The sequence below is a fragment of the Denticeps clupeoides genome, chromosome 16 (assembly GCF_900700375.1).
Source record: "Denticeps clupeoides chromosome 16, fDenClu1.1, whole genome shotgun sequence".
Lineage (NCBI taxonomy): Eukaryota > Metazoa > Chordata > Actinopteri > Clupeiformes > Denticipitidae > Denticeps > Denticeps clupeoides.
In genome coordinates, this window is record NC_041722.1 from 7,438,592 (window position 1) to 7,453,514 (window position 14,923).

The 14,923-nt window shown below is 42.9% G+C and overlaps 3 protein-coding genes across 6 annotated transcripts in view; 2 read left to right on the top strand and 1 right to left on the bottom strand.

The window, feature by feature from the left end:
- Positions 1–2,509: 2,509 nt before the first annotated feature.
- On the top strand, positions 2,510–4,633 carry lyve1a (lymphatic vessel endothelial hyaluronic receptor 1a). Of its 2 annotated transcripts, none has more exons than XM_028956948.1 (6): positions 2,510–2,630; positions 2,763–2,946; positions 3,035–3,174; positions 3,847–4,047; positions 4,154–4,229; positions 4,340–4,633. In XM_028956948.1, the coding sequence occupies exons 1-6, from the start codon at positions 2,555–2,557 to the stop codon at positions 4,440–4,442; spliced, it is 780 nt and encodes a 259-aa protein (XP_028812781.1). In that variant the 5' UTR covers positions 2,510–2,554; the 3' UTR covers positions 4,443–4,633. The 2 variants fall into 2 exon arrangements, with proteins under 2 accessions (XP_028812781.1, XP_028812782.1); XM_028956949.1 differs by having other exon boundaries at positions 4,344–4,633.
- Positions 4,634–6,513: 1,880 nt separating this feature from the next.
- Positions 6,514–8,582, bottom strand: adma (adrenomedullin a). The gene is made up of 4 exons (XM_028956888.1): positions 8,341–8,582; positions 7,856–7,969; positions 7,624–7,743; positions 6,514–7,425 (listed from the first exon to the last, which is right to left on the bottom strand). Exons 2-4 carry the CDS (start codon positions 7,957–7,959, stop codon positions 7,161–7,163), a joined length of 489 nt encoding a protein of 162 aa, XP_028812721.1. The 5' UTR covers positions 7,960–7,969; positions 8,341–8,582; the 3' UTR covers positions 6,514–7,160.
- Positions 8,583–13,355: 4,773 nt separating this feature from the next.
- The window catches only part of sbf2 (SET binding factor 2), a 67,136-nt gene continuing 65,568 nt past the window's right edge, over positions 13,356–14,923 (top strand). For all 3 annotated transcript variants that reach the window (XM_028955909.1, XM_028955910.1, XM_028955911.1), the window contains exon 1: positions 13,356–13,496. In XM_028955909.1, coding sequence (XP_028811742.1) covers positions 13,442–13,496 — 55 coding nt within the window. In that variant the 5' untranslated portion in view covers positions 13,356–13,441. The remainder of the gene's footprint in view (positions 13,497–14,923) is intronic.

Consider the following 14,923-nt stretch of genomic DNA (forward strand, 5'->3'; position numbering starts at 1 on the left):
GAAGACACACCCAAACTCCTGTATGATATATATATACTAATCCTGTATGCTATATAGACTAGAGTTGTGAACTAGATGGTTGGAGAATGCAGATGTGGACATGGGGTGAGAGGAGGCAGTGAGCGTGGAGAAGGAGACAAAATTCCAACATAAAAAGTCCAGAAACTCATAATCCTGAAGCCCAGACCTCTTCAACCTGCTTTGAAAAGAGGAGATGCTACATCATGCCACTGTACCAACAATTCTGAGACCTGTAGCAAGCATCATATGTGAAATGTTTCTCAGTTCAAACATTTGTTTTATGACCTCTTTTCTGTTGTGAATAAAATATTGGTTCATGTAATTTAAAAAAAAGTATTTTAGTGTTCCATTTATATACATTTAAAGAACTTCCCAGCTTCTGGAATTTAGGTTGTAGTTGTTTCTTCCAGTTTGTACTTTTGCCAAGGATTCGTCCATTTGCAGCATTTTTAGCTTGCATTGTGGTCTAACAATCAATTTACGTTTTAAAGTTACAGATTTACATCAACAGACACAGCATTCTGTAAGTCTTTATACATTTTTGCAGATGTTCCATTTATTAGTAGCTACCGTAGTCATTCACAACACATGGGTTAATTCGTTTGTTTTGAAGAACACATGCCTGCGGGTTAGTTCGTGTTTTCCCCTTTTGTTCCCCCTGTTTTGGGCCCTCGGCCAGTTCGGTTTTTGTGTTGATAAATCATTGTTTGCAACATGTCCTGCCTCTGCACGTCATTCTCCCGTCAGCTCGCGGACATGATGATACTTTAGAGGAATTAAATACTTTATTGAATGCTACATCATTGTTAAGGCGGTAGTAGCCTAGTGGGTAACACGCTCGCCTATGAACCAGAAGACCCAGGTTCAAATCCCACTTACTACCATTGTGTCCCTGAGCAAGACACTGAAACCTAAGTTGCTCCTGGGGGGGACTGTCCCTGTAACTACTGATTGTAAGTCGCTCTGGATAAGGGCGTCTGATAAATGCTGTAAATGTAAATGTTACATTTACATTTTACAGCATTTGTTAAAATGCTGTCTATTGGTAGTCAATACATTTTATTTATTCATTTGATTAATTATTGTTGTTTTCCTTCTAATTCTTGCCACACAGTATATTGGCATTCCGACCTCAAGACTGAGGCTCCATAAATGTCTGTTATGTGTTCTATCTGTCTATCTTGCATCCAATAACTGTTATTTCCACTCTGTGGTTGTGTTTATTATGAGCTCATTTAAAATTTCTGAATATCAGAGTGACAGATCAGTTTCTCTCAGAAAAAGTTTACTTATTTCTATGAAATTGCAAGAAGCTGCTCAGCATCTACTCAAAACATATTAATCAATGATAATCATATGAATACCAAAGTGGGAAACATTGACAACAGCCTTGAAGGAATTTGACTGCTGAACAATTATTAATAATACCCAAAAAAAAGTTTTTTGGGGGGTATCAACTGCTTCCTGACTTTCACTCAATACCCTGTATCTCCAGCACTATCGAAGAAATTACAAGTGGTCACTTCTCCACCGATTCTCATGCCATTTAGATATGTCTCCCCATACCACTCTGATTCTGACTCTGTGACCAGTCTGTCTGTGTCCATTGTTTGGTCCTCTGTCCCCCATTTGTGACAATAGTCTTCCTTGTTTTTTTCTCTAAATTGAACTGAGCATTAACTCAACATGAGCATTTTTTACTGCAAACACCAGGTAGCATCGAAGTTTAACAAGACACAGTAGACAAATTTCTGGGAAGTGGAAAGCCAATAAAGAAAATAAATATTTTTCTCCCCAATGGAACCTAATGGGACACCAGTGCTGCAGGATGGGGTGCGAGAACACTCACACTTTTCCATTTGCCCTGCGTCATTTTCTACTCTAATGAAGGTGATGACGTGTGTGGAGGGGAGATGTTTTGCTGGATATGCAATGTTCTACCACTGTGCGCCAGTGTCAATGCCAATGTTAAATCACAGGAAGCAGAGGGAACACCGGCAGGTCAGCGGCCTGCCCAAGGACAGGAAGTGAAGGGAAACGTTTCATGTGCGCCTCTCTCCTGGTCAGTAGGGCATGGTGGTAGGAACTGTTCATCATGCTAATTGTACAGGTTTTACATGAGCATGTGGAGCAGAACTGGGAAGCCTATGAGAGCTCCTTTTGGGGAAGTGCAACCACTCAACCTCATTTCCACAAAACATCAGGCTTAGAACCCATTTCATCAAATCAGATAAAAGCGTCAAGAGAACTGCTTTCAGTAGCTAATCTGACGTCTTGTTTAGTGGGTTTCCTCACATGAACTGCTCGCTTCAGGTCTTTCCACATTTTTTATTGGATTACGGTCTGGCCTTTTCCTGTGCCAGGGTTCACATTACAGTTTCTTCTGGTTTTATCTGGCATGTATCTCAGCGAGACCTCTGGTTGCCGCCTCATTACAGATCAAAACAGAGATCCCATTTCCTTCCTGTCATTCCACTTTAAAGTGAGCCACTCCACCCAGCCTTCACTGCCACTGCTCACTCATCACTGCACCATGACCCACATCTGCATCACGACGCTCATTCATCTGGCCATCTCCACACTTCTCATCGCCTCAAGTCAAATTACAGGTAAGACGGTCTTTCAAAAACCGAACTGTGGCATAAAGTTCTCTAATATACTCATTATTAATCTGAATTTAATGATGTGCATGGTGTTGGTTGTGAACATTCTGAGATTTCCTCCCTGTCTCTGCACCGCAGTGTTCCCCACCACTGGCACCATCTCAGGGGTGTTTGTTGTCTCCCGTACGGCACCGAACTCGAAGCAGCAGGTTTATTCGTTCAACGCCTCGGCAGCAAGAGACGTGTGCCAGGATCTGGGCGCGAGCATCGCAACCAAAGCGCAGGTGGCGCAGGCTCTCACACAGGGTCTGGAGACATGCAGGCAAGTTCAAACCTCTTCATCTTCTGAGTGACAACGAGAGCCTGACACACCCTCCTGCGGTCCGTAACATGAAGGAAAATGTCTGCAGGTTCGGCTGGGTAGATGAACAGATAGCTATAATCCCCCGGCTACACCCCAGACCACTTTGTGGCCAAAACAAGACTGGAGTCATTCCGTGGCGCAGCCCCCTGACCAACCGCTTTGATGTGTTCTGTTTCAACGCCACAGGTACAGATTTTGACTTCTCTCAGGGTGTGCCATCATTATGTTTCACTTTCTCATTCTAAAATATCTAGAGCCGTTTTTTTAAATGTAATTTCAACCAGTTCTAGCAAGATCACAGAGATTTATTTCATTTGGCTCAGTTTTTTTTTTTTGTAGACTTGTTATTCCCTATAGTCTCACTTCATGATCTAGTTTCCATCTAGTTTAGGTTATAGGGACCTGCACTTAAATGTTTGTATTGTTTATTTTTAGGTGTTAGGTTTAATGTTGCATTCAATTTAAGATTTGATGAAGATTTGACATTTTATTGCATGTTTGTTTAGTTTTAAATATGGCATGGAAAAGGTTTCTGTTCTGTTCTGCCAGCTTTCAGTAAGTTTAAGTAACTTTGTATCTATCATCAGAAAAGCAGAAACTGTTCACATTTCACTTTTATTTGCATGTAGCAAATAAAAGTTTAGCGTTGTTTGAGTTGGGGTGGTAGTAGCCTAGTGGGTAACACACTTGCCTATGAACCAGAAGACCCAGGATCAAATCCCACTTATTACCATTGTGTCCCTGAGCAGGACACTTAACCCTGAGTGTCCCTGTAACTACTGATTGTAAGTCGCTCTGGATGAGGGCATCTGATAAATGCTGTAAATGTAAAATGTAAATGTTGTTTTCAACCCGCAGACTTGGAGCTACAACTGAACATCACAAGTACCGAACCATTCACCTCCTCATCCTCAGTTCATCCTCTCATTCGCAAATCTACGCTTTCAGCCGTCTCCACCTCCCCCCTTCTCGGTGCATCTATTGCACCAAACTCCACTTTCCACCCAGAGGAGCCTGGACAGGCAAAGAGCCAGACCAGCACACATTCATCAAGGCGGGGTCTGTGTGTGCTCATAAGTGTGAATACTAATTAATTAGAGATTAATATAGTAAGAGTTCACAATCTCTGCAGCGCAAGACTTACCATTACAACCTGATTTTTCAGTGGTGATGATGGCCCTTCCAGTTGTCTTCACAATGGCTTCTGTCTGCCTGTTGGCTGCAGTTGCCTACTTTGGAAGGTGAGTGATGGTCAAGTATGTGAAGTCCATAAAGGGACACATTCATTTAGAAACTGGACATAAGCTATACATTTCAAATGATTGATCAACAATGTTCACAATTTTCACAGAAAGAATGGTTGTGTTGCCCGATTGGTGAAGACCCCCAAGAAGGGACACTCAGAGACAGAGGAGTGCAGCCCAAATGAGAGGATTTCTTTAGAGACTCCATGAATGACAGCATTGTCAGACTAGGAAACAGTGACAAGATTTTTTACAATTATTTTAATATTATAGTAATTCAATTTTGAATTATACATTTTAACTATTTGTAACATTGCCTAATTTATTGTTTTCTTGATTTTCACCATTCACATTTTTTTCAATAAACAGTTTTAGCTGATTTAAGTCACTATTTAACCAGATTGTGTTGTCTGATCTTGAACCACAGTAATATGTTTGATTAATATGTTATTTAATAGTAACTAGATGGAGTCAATACCTTTTCATTTCTTACACATCTTCAGCTTCTGTTTGTGTGAAAGGAAGTCCAATAAAAGAAAATCACTGGAACAATTAAAACAGGGGATGTAATTTTAGTGGGAAAATAGTGGTTGGGGAATCATTTTCACTGTGATCAAGTAAACCTAAAGGAAAATAGTAGAAAATCAACATCTGAACTTTCTGAAGTTCATCTGAAGTTTTTTACACACACCATGCAACAATAAGGTTTGGTACTAAAACCAAGCCAAATGCTGTAAATGTAAATTTTTCAAATAATAAAAAGGCTGTAGTTTGTTGTGAAGAAAAAATATGGGGAAAAACATGCTACATCAGCAGTTTAGCAAAAAAAAAAAAAACAACATAAGCAGTGCAGGGCAAGCTGTACCTGCTGCTGAGGCTCAGGTCCTTTGGAGTGCAGGACCTCCTATGTTGGCTGTGGCAGCATCAGCCATCTTTTACGGTGTGGTTTGCTGGCCCCGCCCACCACCTCAACATGGTGGGGCAGCACTTATGGCAATGCACAAACTTTGTGTATTGGAGATTTTATAGTCAATATAGATTAGCACACAGCCACATTAACCACAGAGCTAATTTCCCACATTGTTGGGCCCAAGCAAATGGTTCCCCAGAATCCAAGATGCTAGATAAGAACATTGAAAGTTGTTGTTGCACCAAAAAAGGCTTGATCCAACTCTGGTCTAGAGAACAGTACAGTAGTGTCCAGTCTACAGAAAGACATTGATTGATTACTGGCCACTTCTAAAAGTAATACATGTTCCCATCACCAGATGGAGCCACAGGCCTGGAGTTCCATTTGCTACTTTCTTGATTTATGTCAGGTGATTGGCCTTCATGTCTCTGTCTGCACGTGCAAACCTGCCTGAAAATCACCAGAGAGCTTTTTATATATATATATACATATATATATCCCATAATCATATACAGAATGTCTCAATGGGCTTTAACAGGCCCTACAGTTGACATCCCCACACTTGACCCATCCAGGGTAGAGTGAACCTGCAATTGGTGTCAGTGAAAAAAGTCCAACAGGTGTTGTGGTAGAAAAGTGTAGTGCAGTAAGGATCTTCTGTCCATTTTTGGAGGTACTGGACAGTGCAGAGTAGGTTTTATGTCCACTGTAATGCGACATTGCAGGTAAATACATATTCGCTGAGGATGCGGTAGACCATTTCATTTTGAAAACTGCTTTAGGATGGAAAGCATTTTTTAATTAAAGTGTGTTGCTTTGCAATTCCACTTTTAGAAAACTTCAAATTCCTGTGCTTTTTCAGTTTTACTGCTCTTTTCAAGGCTTTGATTCTTAAAACATGTGTGACACAACCTCAGCCAATTCCACTTTTGTGGTGGCATGCTGTGCCGAGTGATAGATATGACAACTTTTTGTGGCTGTTTGGAGAACTTATTGAGGTTTAATGTTGCTTATGAAACGCAGATGGAGGGTTTTCTGCCTTGTTGGAGAGGTTTTTGCTCAGATAATTCTGATGTTGTGGACTTGCAGCAGCTGATGTTTTGTGTCTGAAGTTCTACAGCCCTGGAGGACCCTTGAGTCTTGTGCGCATTTCAGTAAAAACACACATACACACACCCCTACTTCATTACTGTTGGTGTTAAGGTGCTGAGTATGTGCTGTTCTTGAGGAAATTTGGCCTTAACTATGATCTGAAAAATTAGCTCTTCTGTCATAGAAACTCACGTTGTCTGAAAGTCCTGGTGTAGCGCAATGTGTCCCTGACAGGAATGCAAAATCACCAGAGAGGCTGCCTCCGAACGACAACTTCGATTTATGCAAACAAAATCCTTTTATTTTGAACAATTCAACATTTAATAAAATAAAATACATTTTTTCTTCAAATATAATGCATCCATTTTCCTATTTGCACAATATAAAACATGTAAGACATCACAATTAACATACACTGCACTCTTACAGATAATGCCCATATACTTTCTCTGGTACAAAAATAGCTCTGAAGGTAAAACATGAACATTTAAATAATGATTCAGACTTACATATTTCCCATAAAATATACATACAAAGATTGCACATTTCTCTATACAAATTCTCAGTTTCAAGTACAATACAAACGGCCACAGACATTTTCATCTGAAGCATGTTGCCCTCTTTGGCTGAAGGCGGTTGAGAGTCCTGGTACAATTTTCTCCACAACCCAAAGCCATGATTGGAGTAGCAGATAAGTCTGGTCGGGTTGGCCAATCAGCAGTTCACAGGATCAGTGCAGTGCCCCCGCTGGCAGCGGCTCCAAGGTGAGGGCTTGGCCCGTCTCTCTCTCTCTCTCTCTCTCTCTCTCTGCTCAAAGCAGCCTGGAGCCGGACCAGTCCCTCATGGCAGCAGTCTGAAGCATTCAGAGTTGCTCTCAGGAGCTTTGGGGCTCCATCCCCAATGTCCTTGTTGCCTGTCTGATAGGCTCATGTTTGCCTGAGCCTGGCATCAGTGCGATTCCACACCGGCCTGATCCGTTGGCCCTCCTTTCTCAACCGAAGCCTCCACAGGGGGACAGAGCGGCGGCGCCGGCGGCCGTAACCCTGAGCACTCATCTTATCCAAAGGTGCCTGCGTGATCTTCAGCTTGTTGCTGAACTGGTTGATTCGGTGAGGCAGGTCGTGCACTGTGCAAGTGCCCAGAGAGCAGCCGCTTCTCTTGGAGCGCTTCGTCCTCACTTTGATGTCAGTGCTAGAGGGTGGAGAGGCAAAGAGGGATTAATCCACACGATACATTCCGGAACAAAAAGCTCTTGGCTTGCACATCCTTAATTCACTTCACATCACAGGGGCCAGTGGAGAGAGAGTGGAACTCTCTGAAGGACAAACAGAAGACTAAAGAACGAGGTGTGCAGAGTGTTATGTAACGAAGAAAAAAAAAAAAACTCACCTCAAATATGGAACCAGGCGGTCTCTGACATCTTCTGGCCTGATGAACAAGCCACTTTCCAGGTCTCTCAGCAGCGGTAGGCTGGCCATGTGTCTTCTGGCTTTACTCTGCAGCCGCCCACTGATTGGAGAGAGGAGAGTGTTGTGTTTCAACGCTGCACACCACAAGGTCCAGTGAGGACAGGGCTAATTGGACAGATCTGCCTGGAGAAAGCAGTAGCTTGGCCCCTTACCTGTTTCTGGCCATGGGTGTTGGGAGAAGAGCTGCTCCATCCACGCCGGGCACGATCACCACCAGCGCACAGCAGCAGAGCAGGGAGAGATGGAACGTTTTCATCCTGACAGATCTGTAAAGAAGAAGCCCTTTGGTCATTTTCAAACATCCAGTATGCATTCCACTCCACTTTTCCTTCTCCAAGTATTTTTGGATTGCACAATAGTCCAAAAGCCAAGTTTGTTTAAAAAGTCAATCTGAGGTCACTTCATGTTCATCTGGGTAAATTTACAACCCCGTTTTATTCCCTCAAGCAGTGACAGCCAGCAGGAACACTGCTGAAGCTGCAACTTGAGTGTGACCATGCATGCAGTGCATAAGTCAAGTCGCCTCCAGTGATGCATTTCAAGCATAACTCTCCTGAACAACTCTTCTACAAATCTAACGTAAAAAAAAAAAAGCACCAATTTCAGCAGTGCTCAGGGGTCCCAGCCATCCACGTACCTGAGGTCAGCTTCAGCAGCTGCTTGTGTGTGTGTTGGGTAAAAATAATCCACAGCCTTCCTCTGGCAGTTCTGATAGGCAGCCGTGACTCTGGCTTTCTGGTTCTCCGCAGCAGCCGTCGCGTCTTTTATAGCTGAGGTGGGAGGGGCTTTCTGCCTGACAACCCCCCCCAACCCCACTGAAACTCTGGCTCCATCTGCTTTACCGGGAACAGCAGCGAGGCAACGCGTGGTGAAAGTGAAACTTACTTACTGAAAATGACTAGACGAAATACTCTTTTATTATTACCTCTCACATGAAATAACACTGGTAGTACTTGTCTTGACTTTATGTCAAGAATGTTTTACGACCCCCACGGTCAATGTGAAGAAGACCCAGGTTCAAACCCCACTTACTACCATTGTGTCCCTGAGCAAGACACTTAACCCTGAGTGTCTCCAGGGGGACTGTCCCTGTAACTACTGACTGTAAGTTGCTCTGGATAAGAGCGTCTGATAAATGTAAATGTAAGAAGAAGTTTGATTGGTTTTTGGCTTTGTCTGTAGGAAGGTAGTGTTATAATTTGTGTCAGCCCCATCTTTCCTTCCCACCTTCCCGAGACCCTCAGCCAGCCCCTCTCCCCAGTCCACACCTTTGGCAGACCCCCACTATTGGATTGTAATCCTCCTTTTGTACTTCATGATCACACTGGAATAATTTTGCTTAATGATTTGATATGTTTCTTTATATCTAGTAGTACTAAGTAATGAAAATGCATGTATGAAATATAGCTTTCCATCAGTGCCACCAAGTGAATGTTGCCAAAGGTTAATATTTCATGATATTGAATTACTGACTGGGTCCTGAGGGTTCAACTTTATTTGTAGTGAAGCGCACAGGACTGAGATCATTAGAATCACAAGAGATCACAAGAAAAATGTGTCCTGGGTAACACGTGACTGCGTAAAAAAAAGTGCGCCACCTGGTGTAACGCCAGGCGTTACAGGAAAAGGTCAAACTAAAGCATTTATAATTATGGGCAATTCGGTACCAATCTACGGTGGGCCTGATTAAAAAGACCAACGGGCCGGATGTGGTCCACGGGCCGTAGTTTAGTGACGTGGACCCCCTCCCTCCACACACCCTCTGTGCATCTTTCTGATGACCGCCTGCAGACAGGGGATCAGTACCAAGTGTTTTAAAATTACATGGTGGTTTATAAACCACGGCTGTGGTCCAACAATATTCTGTTCAGAAACACAGTTAAAACCACACACACGCACACGATTATCTGCCCGTGGTTTTACCGGTTTCAGCAGCCATTGGTTCCTTCATAGAGGCATGAGACTGACACAAAGACGGTCATCTTAAAGCCAACCTTTAAAAAAGAATCCCTAGTTTTTAAAGAAAGATGTCGTTTGGCTTGTTTTAAATGAATGGTTATGCGTGTGTGTTCATACATATATAGTTTGTTTTTCTTATAAAGGAATAAAACAGATTGAATATGACCTAGTGAGGAGTATTTCACACAGGTTTACCTCATGACTGTTTAAACCCATGCTGGTACAATCATTGTTAAATAAATCAGCCTTTAGACAGTGAAAACAGATCATCCTTTTACTCGAATTACTAAGAAGCAACACACATTTTTTCCTTCAACATAACTCTTGGTGTGAAATGTTTTAGAATTTATGGCTCATTGCCCAAGCCATGGTGCCCTTCATAAGCTGGAAGTTGATGAAGTGGTGCACACAACACCCGGGGAGCAGTTTGTGGGTACGGTGCTTTGCTCAGTGGCACTGTGGCAGGCCGGGATTCAAACCGGCAACCTTCTGATTATGGGGCCGATTCCTAAACCGCTAGGCCAACACTGGTATAGCTCCCCCTTCACACCTTCACACCTTCTTCACCATGCAGACACAAGGAATTACGTTTGGGGGTTCATGAACAAAATGTTTCTCCAGTTTTATTTAGAAATACTGTTACAAACATATCTAGAGAATGTTTGTAGACTTATTTTAAAAATGTGTTTCGACCCGTAATATCTATAAAACAAACTGGACGATTTGGTTTCGACTCATTTATTTAGAATAATATTTTTCATAAACATCTCACCCATTTGTACACATTGGGTGTTTTAAACATATTACAATTAATGGTATACGATAATGAAATGTTCTTACAAATAATGAGACCATCCTATCATTTTTAGACAAGTCATCAGAATATTTAAATATGACATCTTCATAGCTTAAATCTCTTGACGTGGTAAAGAAAGAATACACAGTGTTCACCACAAGATCACCATTTTAATGGCCAGCTGGCGCGGGCATTCATTCGGGGTGTGACACGGTGCTGTCACACTCTGCCTACCTGTCAAACCCGATCTACCTGTATCCAGCCAAAAATTCACTCCATTTAAACAGTCTGTCAGTCTCCTTGAAAACATTGTGAGGAATGTGTATGTCCTTCCACGGGTTCGTCGCTCTCATGTTTTGTGGGTTGCTATACACGCAACATCCAGAATCAGGCACAACTAATTTTCTTACAGCTGCACATGTAGATGTCAGCCTCAGAATTCCTCTCTTGACGTTTGCTGAACATGTAATAATGATCTTGATTCGTTGCGCTGGCCCACAACATGTACAGGGTGGGCCATTTATATGGATACACCTTAATAAAATGGGAATGGTTGGTGATATTAATGTCCTGTTTGTGGCACATTAGTATATGTGAGGGGGCAAACTTTTCAAGATGGGTGGTGACCATAGTGGCCATTTTGAAGTCGGCCATCTTGGATCCAACTTTTGTTTTTTCAATAGGAAGAGGGTCATGTGACACATCAAATGTATTGGTAATTTCACAAGAAAAACAATGGTTTGCTTGGTTTTAACGTAACTTTATTCTTTCATGAGTTATTTACAAGTTTCTGACCTCTTATAAAATGTGTTCAATGTCACCAACCATTCCCATTTTGTTAAGGTGTATCCATATAAATGGCCCACCCTGTAGAACGGCTGAGGCTACAGCTGCCTTCACGTTCACAAGAACTTCTTAGTCACATTGACAAGAGGGTCATAAATCATTTTTTGATATAAAGTGCCTGAATACTTTATTGTAATACTTTAATACTTTGTGTTAGTGGTATATAAGTAATAATAAAAAATAAAGACAGTGACGCAGAATATGATAGGCTCATAACAATCATATAAATGAATACTGGCACTACGAATCAGCACTCCCTTTTTCTCACTTCTAGAGAATTTACAAATTGGTCACCAGGAACTTAGGGACCCTTCGGGTTTCGGTGAAATGAGGACTAAATGTTTTACGTTTGAAATGTGGAACTAATTAAGAGGTGATGGCTTCTTTCCACTCCTCACATTCCAGACTCCAACACATTTTTCTGACAGTCGGGGGGTTTGAAGTGAATGCTGGACATTCCTTTATCAGAAATGCAGATTAATGAAATTACACAAGGGGAAAAAAAAAATAATTTTGTGCACCGTCCTCTGATGTCCTTCTGTGTATCTGTGATTAATGGATCTCAGAAGCAGGGTTTATTTCCTCATTGTAGGATACACTGTATACATTGTTGTGATTCTATTACCATTGTTGAAACATTATGCTGTCCATCATGAAACCACAGACCACTCTGAGATGCTCAGAAACCACTTCTCTCTCAGAACCTGCTCAAACTGGAATTTACGTCCACAGGGAGAGCAGAGCTGGTGGGTGGGGGGGCATGGGGGGGGCCACAGACAGAGGTCTTCTAACACTGGCCATGAAATAAAATGAGAAATATGAGACAAAACAATGTCCGTGTCAAGAGAGGTCATCAGACAGATGCTGATTATAAGGCCCCTGGCGTGACATTTTTAGAGAGCCATTAGGACAAAACATACACCCAACAGCTGACTTAACATTGCTTGTGTATGAGAGTATGAAATTCTGACATTTTTGAGACTGGTTATTAAATGCGGGCGCACTGTAGACATTCTGGAACGCATTTAGCAACACAAGACTAATGTTTTGGTGCTGAACTTTCATTATGGACAAAAACACACCCAGCACTTTTAATAGCTCAGATGATGAAATACCATGTGTGAGTTGCATGGTGCATGCTTATGAAGTCTATTAAGTGGAGAGAGAAATTTGCTTCAGTTGCCAGTTCTGCAGATCACCATGTGTATTCCAATGTGCATTATTCAACTATCCTCCTGTACTGTGGCCTTTTGCTACAACCCAGATCTGCAGCCTAACGTTGCATATAAATGCATTATCTCTTCACACAATTTTATCCCTTTACAGAGATGTAAGAATTTCTAAATTATGATAATTTCTGAGGTAAAACAAAGTTTTTTTTTACATTTATTAATGAATGAAATGCTCTTATCCAGAGCACCTTTGAATCACAGGGACAGTCCCCCTGGAGACACTCAGGGTTAAGTGTTGACTTTGTGGTTACCCACCAGCCTATTACCTAATGTGCTTGTTTGATGGCCTGGCATGCTCTTGATGTGCCACATTTGGAATGCTTTTGACAGCAAAGATACACTTTTAATATTTAACCATTAGATGTAACAAGGTTTTGAAGCTATGCAAAAACGTCAATTTCAATGCATTTTAAATTTTGTGTATATAAGTAACAAAGGGTCAGCAATCTCATTGGTAATTCACTGTAAATGCATAACACCCAGAGACAATATTCTTCTGTATTCTGTCATTCATATTCAAATGTCGTTCGACTTGACTTTAATGTTTCAATGTCAGAATTAGTATTTGATCTAATAGTCTTCACCACTGTCTACATTAAAATGAGGTTTGACCAACGTTGCATCGGTCTATTTTATTTCCGATTTCTACTAGACGAGTTTTTTTCACGTGGAAAGCCACGTTCGGTGTGCTAGTACATCTGCTCTCGGTCGGTCCACAACACGCGTGAGCGTGGAGGAGTTTTCCCGGGAAGGCGCGTGGATCCCGGCTGGCGTCGCCACGCCCAGGCTGTTCGGCGCGGCTGCGCGCAGGCGCAGTAGCGTCTCCCGTGTCAAACATGGCTGTGCTCCTGAGGACAGAAAAATGTTGAATAGTGCGTGGAGACGTGGAAAAAAGAAAAAAAAACATGGCGAGACTTGTCGATTATTTCATGGTGGTGGAATACGCGCGGGAGAAGGCCGGTGAGTGGGGACGGGGCCGCGGCGTCCTTTGTTTTCATTTGTAAAAAAATTCTCTCCCACTCTCCAACATTCCTCCCGAGTGTCGTGGGGCTTTCAGGCGAGGCTCGTGCGAGCTGCCACGGCGGCGGCGGCCGCGGGTTCTGGGCTTCGTGGGGAATTTTGGCGTTTGACGCGCAGTGATTTCTCCAATGAAAAGTGTGACCACCTCGGGACAAGTCGAGCTGGCGGCTGTTTTAGCGCGACGCGCGATTTCCGAACATTATTTGGGAAGTGATGCCGGGCTCCTCCGCGCCTCCGAGCTCTGTTTCCGGTTTGAGGGCTGCTGGGATTAAGTAACATCAGATGGGCCAGAAAAGGCTTCCCAGGATGCTCCGCGCTGGCCCGGCCCGGTCCGGTAGAATAACCCGGAGGTGCTGCGTGGGTTTGGCCTGACGGTCGGTAGTAGATCATCAACGTCGTGATAATAGTATATCATCGTTTAATTTACGAGTGGTTGGTCTGTAATCCAAGCATGGCAGATTATTCTGATAAAGTGATGATGACAGTCGCGTCTCTTTTCAGAAATAAACCGACTGAAACGTTGCAGTCGTCGGTTTCTTGTAGAGGATGAAGTAACTACCCACCCTGGGGCCCCTCGCTTCCTCGTTCTGGACCGTGTAAAAACCTCCGGTGTTAGAGTATAAAAGTGAAGTGATTGTCACATGTGATACACAGCAGCACAGCACACTGTGCACACAGTGAAATTTGTCCTCTGCATTTAACCCATCACCCTGAGTGAGCAGTGGGCAGCCATGACATGCCGCGAAACTGCTGGAGTTGAATCCAGTGTTCCTGGAGAAGGCCTGATCATGGCAGTGTACTGCCTGCAGCCATCTCGATCGGTAGGATTCTGGGTCACGTCGATCCTCTTTGGACATTTTGTTTCTTTCCCTCATTCGTTATAAAGGCCATGGGTATTTTATCCCAAGATGAGGTCATTTGTCTCATCAAATGTTTGTCGTATCTTATCTAAATATTTCCTCTAATTGACTGTTTTATCCCAACTAGTGGCGGTCAACATGGGGTTATGTAAGGTGCCTCATGGTGGCTTATTCAGACACCTTTGGCCCCGAAACATGAGTGTAGGAGGCCTGAGCGTGGATTCTTGCCGCATTGATAGCTGCTGTGGCGGTGTACAGAACCGCGCTTCCCCACTGTTATCTCTGTTAACGTATTGCTGCAGAGCCTTCAATAAGGGCCTATCGTTTTGCATAGGGAAGGGTCCGGAAAGTTTTCTTCCCCCCATAGTGGAATGTAGACGTGCGCTTGGCCGAAAGCTGATGACGCACACTGCCCTGCCACCGGCTATGCATGAAGACCAGTGTTTTGACTAATGGCCCGATCTTCTCGTGTTACAAACAAATTTTGGCGCCGGCTGCTGTTGTAGC